Source organism: Vespa velutina, chromosome 18 (genome assembly GCF_912470025.1).
Source record: "Vespa velutina chromosome 18, iVesVel2.1, whole genome shotgun sequence".
NCBI lineage: Eukaryota > Metazoa > Arthropoda > Insecta > Hymenoptera > Vespidae > Vespa > Vespa velutina.
The window spans coordinates 3,674,766-3,687,910 of NC_062205.1; the positions used below are offsets into that span (position 1 = coordinate 3,674,766).

General features: G+C 35.9%; 1 protein-coding gene and 1 long non-coding RNA gene across 3 annotated transcripts; one reads left to right on the plus strand and one right to left on the minus strand.

Annotated features, from left to right (window-relative positions):
* The first annotated feature begins 859 nt into the window (after nucleotides 1–859).
* LOC124955357 lies at nucleotides 860–2,971 on the plus strand. Its single transcript, XR_007102850.1, has 3 exons — nucleotides 860–1,078; nucleotides 1,939–2,053; nucleotides 2,838–2,971. It is a non-coding gene; the product is annotated as an uncharacterized LOC124955357 (long non-coding RNA).
* Nucleotides 1,540–12,611, minus strand: LOC124955356 (protein lethal(2)essential for life-like). Of its 2 annotated transcripts, XM_047509669.1 has the most exons (4): nucleotides 12,071–12,611; nucleotides 8,869–9,137; nucleotides 3,167–3,388; nucleotides 1,540–1,796 (listed from the first exon to the last, which is right to left on the minus strand). In XM_047509669.1, exons 2-4 carry the CDS (start codon nucleotides 9,133–9,135, stop codon nucleotides 1,665–1,667), a joined length of 621 nt encoding a protein of 206 aa, XP_047365625.1. In that variant the 5' UTR covers nucleotides 9,136–9,137; nucleotides 12,071–12,611; the 3' UTR covers nucleotides 1,540–1,664. The 2 variants fall into 2 exon arrangements, with proteins under 2 accessions (XP_047365625.1, XP_047365626.1); XM_047509670.1 differs by lacking the exon at nucleotides 12,071–12,611 and having other exon boundaries at nucleotides 8,869–9,164.
* Between the last annotated feature and the right edge of the window lie 534 nt (nucleotides 12,612–13,145).

The following is a 13,145-nucleotide window of genomic DNA, read 5'->3' on the forward strand; positions in this document are numbered from 1 at the left end:
GAAATTTGTCACGTTATTTCTCGCCTTTAAATTATTTCCTTCCCCGAGTTTTCCTTCGAAAGACATAAAATTATCTCGTACTGTTCTTCTCGAAGAGGGAAAAGAAACAACGCAGTTAGAGAAGCAAGGATCATTCGAGAAACGTCCTTCGAGAAGGGAACTGCGTAGTGTACTCGGTTTCGCCCTTTTTTAGGCTCGAAGGAAACTACGCAGAGGCTTCTGGCCATGGTCACGTGAAATCGAAAGAGGAGAGCGAGCGAGCGAGCGAGCAAGAGAGAGAGAGAGAGGAAGAACGTTACAGCAAGCAAGACGCAATATTATCTCACGACCGACTCGGTCGGTCGTCGTCGTCGTCGTCGTCGTCGTCGTCGTCGTCGTCGTCGTCGTCGTCGTATTTGATATTTCTCTTTCTCTCACTCTTTCTCATTTATTCTTTCTCACTCTACTTGCTACACGGTCATTCGTATATGTGTATATGCGTGTAAGCCGGTTTAATCTTGTATCAGTGCATATATGTATTATTCTCGGTTAAGTGTGAGATACGTTATGGTGGGGTCTGGAGTGGCGGACGTGCCAGAAATCCTGTCCGCTTTCGACCGATCAATACTCTATATTTCCTCGATTTTCGATAAACCATTGAAAAATTAACATTGAACTTGGTGTCAATCGGTGTATCGCGTAATGATCGAGATAACAGTAAGAAAATATTGAATCGTTACGAATAGTTAAAGGCCAAAAAGAATGGAATTAAAGGAAATTGCGCGTCGGGAATAAGACAGCGTCGTCGCAGCGCCATGCAGCGGCCGACGATTCTCGAACGTTCGATGCCCGGGACGTGCCGACTATATAAACGCAGCCGGCTGCCTTGGCTCGGTGCATTCGTAAAGAGACCTCCGTTCAGTTCGGACGCAGTTAGCATCCAAAGATTCCCCCTCCATTGAGGGACGAGTCGGAACCTTCACCGGCTTCTGAACCCTTCGCTTTTGTTTTTTTTTCGTGGTCGTCCAAGGCTACGGGACAATACCAGTCGTGAAAATGTAGACGAGCCGGGCATCGCTGCGGAGCGCGACAGTATACCGTAAGTTTGTTTTTATATATCACTTTTCTTTTCCTTTTTTTTTTTTCATTTAGATTTACTTACGTTAGTATTTCAATAAGCCTTTTCAATGGATTATATTCCGATGTTTGGAACGGTCAAAGTTATTCAATGTATCTTTACGATTACGATGCTTTTTTTTATTTATAATAAACAATACGATATATACGAAGCGTGATATTGATGACAAAGGTCAACAACGATCCTGTAGGATGGATGAGTGCGTTTTATATTTAAGGATATAAATGTGAATTCTGTTTAGTATCTCTACATGTTATTGCGAACGAGGCTCATTGATTGTATGTAAATCGTGTAATAATATTTTCTTTTATTTTTCCCCACAAAATCGATAGTGCTTTGTTTTCACATCGATATCCATATCACGTAACTCGAAATGTCTATGGAAATGATTTAATGTTAAAAAAAATGAACGTAGAAACGAGTACGAATTTAAATATTTTTATTATATCGTATACATTTGAATATTTATATAGGTATATACATATATAAAAATATTATCTATAGAAAGATCATAGAGAGTTTATTATATCATTTTTCTTTTGTTAAATCATTGTTCCTTTGTTTCTTTATTGGTTTCATTTTCTACTTTAGTCTCGATCTTCGTTTCTAGCGATTTTTCCGCGGGCACGCCGGTCTTAACGATGTTTATAATCCTTTCGGTTCCAGGGGGTTCGGGCTTCTGAAAAAAAAAAAGAAAAAAAAAAAAAGAAAAAAAGAAAAATAGAAAAAGAAGAACGAAAGTACAACAAACAAACACAGACATATTTTTATTTCACTCTGATTCCTATTTGTATGAGTTATCACGATTGTTTCTTTTCTAGTGAACCCTACGGGGTCGGTGCTTGAACAATCCGTACGCAACGAAATCTGGTCCGATTAGGCTTTGAAATTTCTTCACGTTTCGAACAAGTTCGAGAAGAATACCTCTGAATATAGGTAAGCGGTCGATGTACCGAGAATATTACGAAGTACATATTTTCTTTAGTATAACATAAATATATACGAATCGGTGTCGCTACTAACTAATTCGGAGGTGCGCAAATTTTGGAAATAGAAAAGAATTATCGTATTTCTAAACGAATCTACGTATGTTAAAAAAAGGAAATCCGTCGATTCGTTCAAATACATTAGCGTTTTGGAGCTAAGCCGAATAATAATAGGATAATTTCAAAATTACGAATAAAAAACTTGATAAATACAATGAAAACAAATTGATAAAAAGTATAAAAAGGAAGAAGATACAAACGCAAAATATTTGAGCTCTTTAACGTTTGAGTTACGTAGCGTCACTTTAAATATTTCAATTAACAAAGAGAAACCTATGTTTATTTATCGGCTAAATAATCGTATAAGCTAACGAATTATTAATTAACTAATGACGAAGTTTATTCGTAGAGTCGAGGAGGCACTCGAAGATCGTTTGCTCTTTGTTTTTTTTATTACGTTAAATGGATCCAATTCTTTCTTATAAATTCTTAACATTCGTATCGTATCGATCTCATAAGAATTTAAATTAAAACGAAGCGCTAAGATGCAACGAGCGCTTCTCTCGATCTCGAAAACTGATAGAAAGAAAGCAAAAAAAAAAAAAAACAAAAAAAAAACAAAACAAAAAAAGAAAAAAAAGAAAATAAAAAAAGCTAACAAAACGAAAAAAGTGTACTTTTGTCTTGTCAAGTACTTGAACGTTAATAAGTTGTATATTCTTTTTATCGTTTAGCTCAGTGTCGTAAAATTAGATCGTGTGGGCAACCATCTGTAAGAGCACGCAATAGCCTAGCAGGGAGAAAAGAGAAGCCCCCACGGCATTGGAAGGTTGGAATTAAAGGTTGGAAAGAAAAGAAAGAAAAAAAAAAAGAAACAAAGAAAGAAAGAGGGAGGGACGAAAGGTGTCCCGCTGTCCATTCGCGGTTTTCGTGAATCGACAGTAGCGGAGAAAGCAGAGGTGGGCGAATCCGAGGCTTATTATAATTTCGGATTCGCCTGACGATAGGAGTGAGGAGGAGCGGGAGGGAAAGTGGCAGCACAGATAAAGAGAAAGAAAATTACCTTTCTCGGTGCCGTAATTGTTAAAACACCGTCGGAGGAAAGCGTCGAGGTAACGTTGATCGCATCGTAATCCGTGGGCAGAACGTATCTCCGCACAAAGTGTCTACTGATAAATCCATGTTCGTCTTGTCTCTCCTCGTGTTTGGCTTCGACCACAACGTTCTTCTCGACCGTCTTCACTGTGATCTCGTCCGGTGAGAATTGCTGAACGTCCAGTATTACCTGAAAATTAAATGAAACGAAGGCCGAAATAACGAGAATGAGATTAGTTCTTTCCGATGACGAGAGAGAGAGAGAGAAAGAGTAAAATATGTATGATCTATAAAACAGCGTTGGGTTCACACAATCGCGGGTTGGACAACCTCCTCTTTCAACGATTTTCGTTTCACTTTTCGACAATTTGAAATCATTACTTGGAATAAGGGAATAGAAAAGCGAGTAGGCAAATCTTTCTTTACACATCGTGACGCCGTTCAAGCGGCCGTTTTTACAAATTTCTTAACATCGTAAATAACATCCACTTAAAAATTGTTCTACATAATTTTGTCAGAGAGAGAGAGAGAGAGAGAGAGAGAGAGAGAGAGAGAGAGAGAGAGAGAGAGAGAGAGAGAGAGAGAGAGAGAGACGAAGAGGTGATATCCGAAACTTTATTGTTTTTTATAACCGGAGAGGTTTAGAAGAGATTAGAGAGAGAAGTATCATAAACGTGGTCGATCACCGGACGATTTCAAGTAGGTTTTCTTTCGAGTTTAACATTTCTTTTGAGAAGACTCTTTAAAATCTGTCTTTTTTTTCTTAACCGATGGTGTCCGAAATTGAGAAAAGAAAGCTATAGAGTTCCTATTCGCGAGCTTGTTGGAGCTTACTTTTGAACGATTTTTCATTCTAGAAAGTAAAAGGAGCAGCGTCGATTGGAAATCACAATCATGTAGGATCGTCGTGCTCAAACGGGATTTTTTATATTGAAATTTTCATGTAACTTCGAGTCCTGGATTATTTTGCATAAAATCGTACAAAAGATAACCGGGAAGATGTAGTTGCCAGGTACACCTACTTGTTGTGGAATTGTTCTTTTCGCCTATTAACAAAAGCACGTAAGAGCACACATACAAGTAGGTGATTCGAAAGAGAAGAACGCGTGAGTGCGATCGCATCGTATAGATGACGAAGTCACATTTTCAGGGGACACAAATATTTTACACTTTCATCTTTGAACAAAAAATAAATCCATAAAATCAAAAAAAAAAAAAAAGAAAAGAAAAGAAAAAAACAAAAGAAAACAGAAGAAGAACAACAAGATCCCAAGGTAGTTCGTTTTTCGTCGTCCCGCTCGAAGAGCGTGGACGGAATCATCATCCATTGATTGTCTCGCGATCGTACTTTCCGTGAAGACTCTTTCATACGGGAGCAGAAAAATAGTGTGAGATCGGTTTGTACGATTCCGTCGTTGAGAAGTAAAAGCCTTTATTTTTCTAAGAAAGAGTTTATACAGGAGAAACCGCGACTAGGTCGTCGATTTACATTAACGAAAAAGGGCGGCCCCCTCGTTAGGGGACGCTTCTTCCGTACTTCATATTTCTGGTTCGGTTTATTCTCCAACAAGACTGATACGCGATTTATATTAGATCAACGTTTTCTTTCATTCTCTTTTACCGGTATAGCTTCGTCGCATTTTTCGAACGTAAAAAGGAAGAAAAAAAATTGTCCTTCCTCTGAGATTCAACTAAAAACGTGCTGATGAATACGTCGAATGCGGGAAAGTAAAGAGAATAGGAAAGCTGAGTAGAAATAACGTTGAGAGAGAGAGAGAGAGAGAGAGAGAGAGAGAGAGAGAGAGAGAGAGAGAGAGAGAGAGAGAAAGAGTGAGAAAGAGTGAGAAAGAGTGAGAGAGAGATCATCGTAAATCTTTTAATATCTGTGATTACGCGACGTATAGGCGCATGAAAAAAAAAACAAAACAAAGGAATCGTAAGTCGGAACCGCTCGAATGGTAACATTTTACACTTCTTTTCCTTTAAGGAAAATCGTACTCGACTTTTTGTCATTGTCTTCTCTTGATAAATACATATATACGTACACGCATACACGCATATATATCGTTTCGTCTCAGGAACACTTTAGATACCTGTCTCTTTTCGTCTGAAATAGAGCCCCCCTTCTGCGGGAGGGGGCCGCTCTCTCGATAATAATTCGATAGCTCAGAAACGAAGAGAAAAACCCGTGCTCGATTTTTATTAAGAAAAGAAAAGAGAGAAACAAAGATATAACGCGATATCGCTGATCAAGTTGTAAAACGCTGCTAAACATTTGAATCCGCACGCGTCTTACGCGAGGAGAGATTTTAAAGCGAATAAAAAAGAGGAAAAAAAAAAAAGAACAAAAAAAAACAAAGAAAAAACAACGATGACGATGAGGAAGGATCGTGAAAGAAACGCGAACGATAGCAGCAGCAGCGGTGGTAGTACCGGTAGAAGAGAAAGAAGTGGCAATGCCGGTTGTAGCGGTAATAGAGAACAGTTTCCGGGCCTTCTGGTGTTCCGTATTTTTCGCTCGTTTCGTTAGCCATCTTTCGCACTTATTTTTTCACCCTTTTTACCTTACGTTCGACATCGGCTATAGCCGTTCTATCTATATTCCGTAGGAACGAGACACTCGAGAGAGAGAGAAGACTCTCTTGTTGTCTCACTTTTCTTTCGAGTTTTGGTTACGATATTATTTTTGATCACTCGGTGAAGGTTTTCCTTTTGTCTCTCATTATCCTTCTCTTTTCTTTTTTTTCTCCTTCCCTTTTAAAATTTACCTTCCCCCTTATCCCCTATGTATCCCAAGTTTCCCATCCTTCCTTCCTTCGTTTCCTAATTTCTTTTCCTTCACGAATGCGACTCCCATTTTTTTTTTTTAGGCGATTCCAATCTAAATAATCTGATTCCTAGATATCTACATATTATATGTATATTTAAATACGATTTATATGAATAATATATATATATACACACACCGTTGTTCTTTCTTTGTCGGAAAACGAAGATACACGACACATTCTGTAGTTTTGACGCTTTTTTTATACTTGATAACAAAAGAACGATAATCACTTTAATCTGTATATCTCAGTCCAGGTTTATAAAAACAGCGATTCGTTTTTTTGTAAACGACACCGATAGATTTAGGGGGCGTATGTTTTATGTTATTCGACGAAAGTAAGCCGACTTACCGTAATAGAAATCAAAAACCATTCGAAAGGCTAACTTTTGATATATGATAGTAATACTATGCTATTGTAGGATGATGTATCTCCCAAGCCATTTGATATTTTGAAAGTTGTTACTACTACATATCGCGACTGTTGTGTAGTGCTTCGAATAGCATTCTCTGCTTCTTTAGAGTTCACGATATTGATAATATCGAAAGTGGAAGAATATTAATCAGACTCGATAACATTCTACAGAGAGAAAGGAAAGGATACTTGCACTTCTTAAAGCTGCAACATACGGACCGAAATTCGTCCGAATTAACGAGTCGTTTAATCGCAAAGAAACTCTTTACCAACTTTTGAAGCTTGAGGCATTCCAATACACGCGACACACGAGTGTCGCTTTTTCTGCTTCTCTTGTCTCAAAGTATAAAGATCCAAAAGAGATATACAACGAAAAATCATGTAAGGAAAAAAAAGAAAAAAAAAAAAAAAATAAGGAAGGAACAGCGACGTGGGGAAAGTATTGAAACGTTTTATCCAGTTAATGTCAATGACATCGACATGTAAATCAACGAGACAAACTACGACCTTGAAAAGGCATCGAAGAATATGAACGGAGGAGTGCCTTTTTTATTTTAACCTTTTGGAAGTTCGCTTCTTTCGCGATAACTTTTCTTTAAGTTCGAACTTTGAGTCCATCTTTCTTTGAGGCATACATTGAATGTCATATTTTCTAGTCGAGAAAAACTGAATTATATATATATATATATATAAGAAAAAGAGAGAGAGAGGAGAGCAAGGGTCGCGAGTGTTCATAAGGAACATCATCAAAGCATCGACTTGTAAATTTTTTTTTTTTATAGAAAGAATTAATACTCTAAAGAGAGCGTGTACCTTTAGATAAAAAATAAGCTGTCCCGGCTATCCCACGACTTTCAATTATTCTGAAAGTCGTGGGATAGTCGTCGACCGCGTTTCCTCGTTACTGGTATTACTGCGCAGAAATTCAATGTCTAAAATTATAACGGTGATTTACTAAAGTATCCTTTCGTCTGTTCTTTGGAAACGATTCAAGAGAAACGCGAGTTTCTACGACGTTCCGACATATTCAACGAGGACATTATTTCGATTTAAAATCGCACGAAAACTCACGCTCGTATTTTGCGATTAATTATTAAAAGATATTGACAAAAATTACCTAAAATCGCGTAAGAAGCCACTTCCAATATCGAAAGAAGAGAAACGGAGATAATAATAATAATAATGAGATAATAAATAATATTAAGAGATTTTTCGAGGCGCGGAGAATTTTTAGGATAGTGTTTTTTTATTTTTTTTCCTTTGTTTTTTCTTTTATCTTCTTGACTTTTTTTTTTCAATGTATGACTGATCGTCAATTAATTACAATTACTCGAGTGTAGCATTGAAAGAGAAAGGAGAGAGAGAGAGAGAGAGAGAGAGAGAGAGGGAGAAACCGTATTTGTATTTCCTTTGTTATTAGTATTGTGAAAGTGAGAAGAAAGTAGATTAGAGTTCTACTAGCAATCGTCATTTTTTTTCTGACGATCCTCTTTCTTTGCAGAATCATGTATACATCGGACATCAGATGTATACAGGATTCTGCAAAGAAAGAGGATCGATTCTGCGTTGCAGTATCTTCGCCGCATAATTACATTGTTGCATAATTTTCAATAAGTTTAGATTTCATAATCGCGAAAATAAAGATGGGAACAGGAGGTGAACGTGAAAAAATAAAAAAAAAAACAAAAAAGTAAAAACCGTTTCGTATAACCTGAGAACTCCGACAATATCTCATACCGTCGCGTCATCTTTTTGCAATGCTAAACTTTTATCGCTCGAGGAGATCATTTTTCGTGTTATTGTGCTAAGTTCCTGAACATAATATATCTCCGCGCAGTAACGTGTTAGGTTATACGAATGTGATACAACACGAACGGGTAACGTTCACTGGCATTGATTTAATTGGACCAAAGTAGTAATGGAACGCCAAAGTTGCAGCGATGTTTCCATTTATGCCGTTTTACGATGTAAAACAGGTTTCTATCTGTCAGTCGGTAAAAAAAGTATCATCGACGAATAATAAATAAATTGCACGAAATTGTTGCACCAGATCGCACTAAATCGCACATAATTGCACTTTGACCCCGACAACGATTCGCGATTTGTAACTTTCAAACAAAGTCAAGAATATACACTTTATCGATAATTTGACGAAAATAAAGAATCCAAAGAATTGTGGAATATACCAAGTCTTAGAATAAAGAAAGGAACAAAAAGAAATATCCAAGCTCCAACGATGAGACTTTGAGAATCGCATAGAGTACGAAAAATCAAAGTAATCGAAGTAATTGAAGTATCGAGACTCTCGAATGCATCGTCTTATGTGTATAACGAGATAACAAAAAAGGAAAAAAAAAAGAACAAAACAAAAAAAGAACATTTAAGTAACGGATGTGTCAAGGTATGAACGTTCGAGTTTTTTGCCTACCTGAAAGTTATCTTTCTCCATTTTGATTGTACTCGAACCACCAGAGTTTTGTCGTGTCACCGTTCTCCATGGTCGGTAGTACGTGCTGTTGTTCCCCAAAAGTGAACGAAACGGAGTTGGAAATGGTCGGTTGATGCCGAGGTTGGAAAATTCAGAGATCAAATCGTCTCGATTTAGTCCCCTACCGAAGTATTGATCCCAGATTCGTGACACAGGACGATCCATATCCTCCCACCAGTCGCGGAAGACGAGCGGTACAATGGACATTTCTATAAACACAGACGATTCAAGAAATACAATTCCAATTGTTTTGGATATCTTTCTCCATCCTTGGTAGTCAACCGATAAAATAACAATAAAAGAATGCGAAGAAAAACTTGAAAAAAGAAAGGGAGAAAATAACAAAAATAAAAAAAAAAAAAAAAAAAAAAAAAAAAAAAAAAAAAAAAAAAAAAAAAAAAAAAAAAAAAAAAAAAAAAAAAAAAAAAAAAATAAAACGAGTAAAAAATACAAAAAAAAGAAAAAAAATATTAAAGCTAGCGCAAAATAAGCAGATGTGTGTTGGGTTTACGTAAACGCTAATGACTAACGATCGTATTTCTTCGAAAATAATCTTTAGACTTATATCGTTAGGATAAAAACGCCGGTACCTCGTAAGGTTCCAGATTTCTCTTAGGTCGAATAAAAACATCTAATCGCATTTATTATCTATTCTCGTTTTTCTTTATTTATTTTTAATCTATTTATTTATTATTAAAACACTGATACTATTGGTAAAAGTTCAGTGTATAAGTGAACGCATTCAGAAAAAATGGCGAGCACTGTTGCATCATCGACACCCAAGCGTTTCGAGTGAAAGCAAAAGAAAGAAAGATTTATTCTCGCCAGGTGCATGCATTATAAGGGAGACACATTTTTTCGTCAAATTCTTTTCCTTCCTTTGATATCACTAATATTCGCATTTAAGTGCGAACGACAACTCTCAAATAATTTTTACAAATTTGAAAATTCCAATGCAAAATCAATTAGATGTTATTTCGCTTACTATTATTATTATATAAGCGTTACGATTAGGGATTATCATATTTACGAATAATAGAATATAAAAATTCTGTTTATCTTTTCGCAAATTCTCTTTCGATATAATAAAGTTTAACGTACTTACATTTAGAACGTTAAAAGTTACTACTCGCGCGCACAATTAGGATGGTAATTTTATTCAATTAAGGCTCTTTCTACTAATCTTGTTATCTGATTATACGCAATGCATCCTGACGCAATGTTTAATGTCTATCGCTTATTTAGAATTGTGGGTATCATCGTCCCCGTTTCTAAAGCATTTCTTAGTTTTATTTCTTAAATGTCGATTATCATTATTAATTTTTTTAATCCACGATAGGATAATTATTATCTTCTTTTATATGCATTATTCTTTTATTAGAAACAATGTAGAATATTTTTTAAAAGTTCCGTCGTGTTTTTAATCATCGTATAAGTCAGCTCACATATCGATCGATGCTTTCTGTATTCAAGTAGATATGTTTTCAGGGTTTACACTCTCGTTATGTTGTTACGTATTATAAGAACCAATCAACGATAAATATCGTTGAGTTTGAGCTCGAAATAAATATAGTACGACGATAAATCTATATATCTATATATGTGTGTGTGTGTGTGTATGTGTATGCATATATATATATACATATATATATACACATACATACATACATACATACATACATACATATACAGATATAAGTTTTATTCACCCGATCACACACGCATGATAAAAGCGCGTAGATCGATAATTCATCAGGAAGAAAACTTTTGATCGGCGGACAATCGATCGACCAACGAAATGATTAAACCGACTAATTATCATTCCGTAAGATGAATCAATAACATGATTCAACATTAGTCGTGTTGCCAAGATATACGAATATTTAAAAGTCGAAAAGAAAACCGACGAGGAAGTGTCAACATCGAATTATCGGTCGCGTATTCTGCTATAGAATTTAAATGTTGTTTCTAGAATAGTTTTTAGTACACTTAAGGGAGATTGCGAACGTAAGGATTAGCTTTTCGAGATAAGTCATTGTCGGATAAAAAAGAATGTGTAAAATCTTAACGTGTTTTTCCGGTAAAATGGTTTTAATGATACATTTGAAAAAGGAAGTAAAATAAACGCATATTATAGCTCGACAACGATAAAGATTTGCGACGTTACGTTATACTTGAATAAGACTATTAAAGAAATAAAAAAGAAGAGAGAAAGAGTATTTACAAGTTTGAATGTTTTATCATCATTGTCGCTTCTATATCCTTTGAAAGAAGAGATGAACCAAACCTGACGAAATCCATTTTCTCATAATGAAAGATCAATATCAAGATCCGGAAGAGGATTTTGTTAAAGATGATGCTTTATCCGTCAATGATATACATTACTAACATTCCTCGAACGTGTGATCATCGGAAACAGTAGGCGGTTTGTTCGACGAAAGTTACTTTTCTCTGACGGTTTTAGAATCATCGTAGAAACGGAAAATGTGACCTTTCGGTTTCTTAACTTTAACAACATAATCTCCGAGTATCTTTACATACTAGCTTTAGACTTATTGTGAGACACCGTGATGATATAACCAGTCGTCTTTATCGTCCGAAAGCTATCTAATATGTGACAAACGATTTTTTCGTGATTACGAATACAGAATGTTATAATAACATGTAAAAGTTAACATTAATAATTTGATGTTGATCAAACGAGATTATGGACTACAGTTAGAAAGAGAAAATCAATCTAAAGGATACTTTATCGAGCAGATAATAAACCATATGAACAGAGAAAAAGGAGTTAAGGAGAATTCGATAAAATAAGTGAATAGGGATAGACATCCTTTCGAAATAATAATTACAGCTACGTTGCAAGTATAAGCGATTCAAGCTAACTTATTATCGAAATGTAAAGAGAGTAAAGAGGGGGAAAAAAAAAAAATAAATAAATACACGAAAAAATAATTAAAATGCAAAAAAAAATACAAAAAAAACAAAAAAAACGATAACAAACAATAAAAAATAAAAAAGAACGATAACAAACAATAAAAAATACAAAAAAAAAAAAAATTGGAGAAAGTGAGCGAAGAAGGAAAAATGCAAAAGGGGAACATGGAAAAAAGAACAACATGCAAGAAAAAAGTCGTACTACCGTGCTTTTCTGTTCTTTCTTTTCTGGACAGAACGGTGAATTCTAAACACTTGGAAAGATGAGTAGAGAGAAACGATATGGACGGTCGAAAGATCCCAATGGGTCCGAGTAAATTGTGATTTCACTTTCTAATTCGCATCGGCAAAAGCGCGCTGGGAGCTTAAATAGTCCGCGTCTCGATCTTTCGAAATGGAGAGAAGGGGCGGGCGCCTGACGTTTCCCTAAAATGTCACGTGACGCGTATACCGACTGACTTACCCTTCTAAAAATACATTCCTACTAATCGTCGCGAAGAAATACGTACCGCGTCAGCTACCTACCACCCCCGCAACTCTGATTCCATCGACAGACAACGTCGTTTTTCATTTTGGGGTTTCTTTTTAGAAACGCGAATGGCTTCTCTCGCGAACGTCAGCAACAACGCATTGCATCGATAATCCTTTGAGATAGCATGCGATCTACGGATATTTAATCGATACACGCGATCTGTCGTCATATCGATCGATCTCGTTTCTCTATCCCCTCCCCTCCCCCGCCTTCCATCACGTTAGTAAGAATCTTACGAGGGACGACACGATGACAGTATTCTCCAATTAGGAAGAAAATAAGAAACGATGTTTCATTGTGTCATCGCTTTTTCCTCTATTCTTAAGTTAATGATACAAACATATCGGAATAGAGATCGGGGAGGAAACAAAATGGAAAATACACAGTGACGAGCATGGTGGTAAAGCTACGTAATATCAACTTTCCTTTAAAAGAGGAGAAAAAGTGCTAGAGAGAAGAGAAAGAGTCTCACTTGTTTTATCATCCTTTGATATAAAAATAAACAAACGGAAATAAGAAGAGAGAAAAGAATAAGACGCGTGCTTTTAATACTGAGAAAGTCTAAAAGTTACTCGTTATGGAGGAATAGTATCGCAGAACATATATATATATATACACATATAAAACCATACGTATATATTTATATATATATATATATATATATAATCGACAAGCTAATTATCTCTGTCGTTATCAATCCTTTTCTCTTCGTTTCGTCCTTTAGAATATCGTCCAGCTAATTCACTTT

What these genes read in the sequence shown, in the direction of transcription:
- LOC124955356 (XM_047509669.1), bottom strand. Translation starts at nt 9,135, where the DNA reads ATGTCCATTGTACCGCTCGTCTTCCGCGACTGGTGGGAGGATATGGAT. An exon ending in TGGAGAAAGATAACTTTCAG is followed by an intron (nt 3,389 to 8,868) that starts GTAGGCAAAAAA and finishes TTTAATTTTCAG; the next exon opens with GTAATACTGGACGTTCAGCA. An exon ending in CAATTACGGCACCGAGAAAG is followed by an intron (nt 1,797 to 3,166) that starts GTAATTTTCTTT and finishes TTTTTTTTTCAG; the next exon opens with AAGCCCGAACCCCCTGGAAC.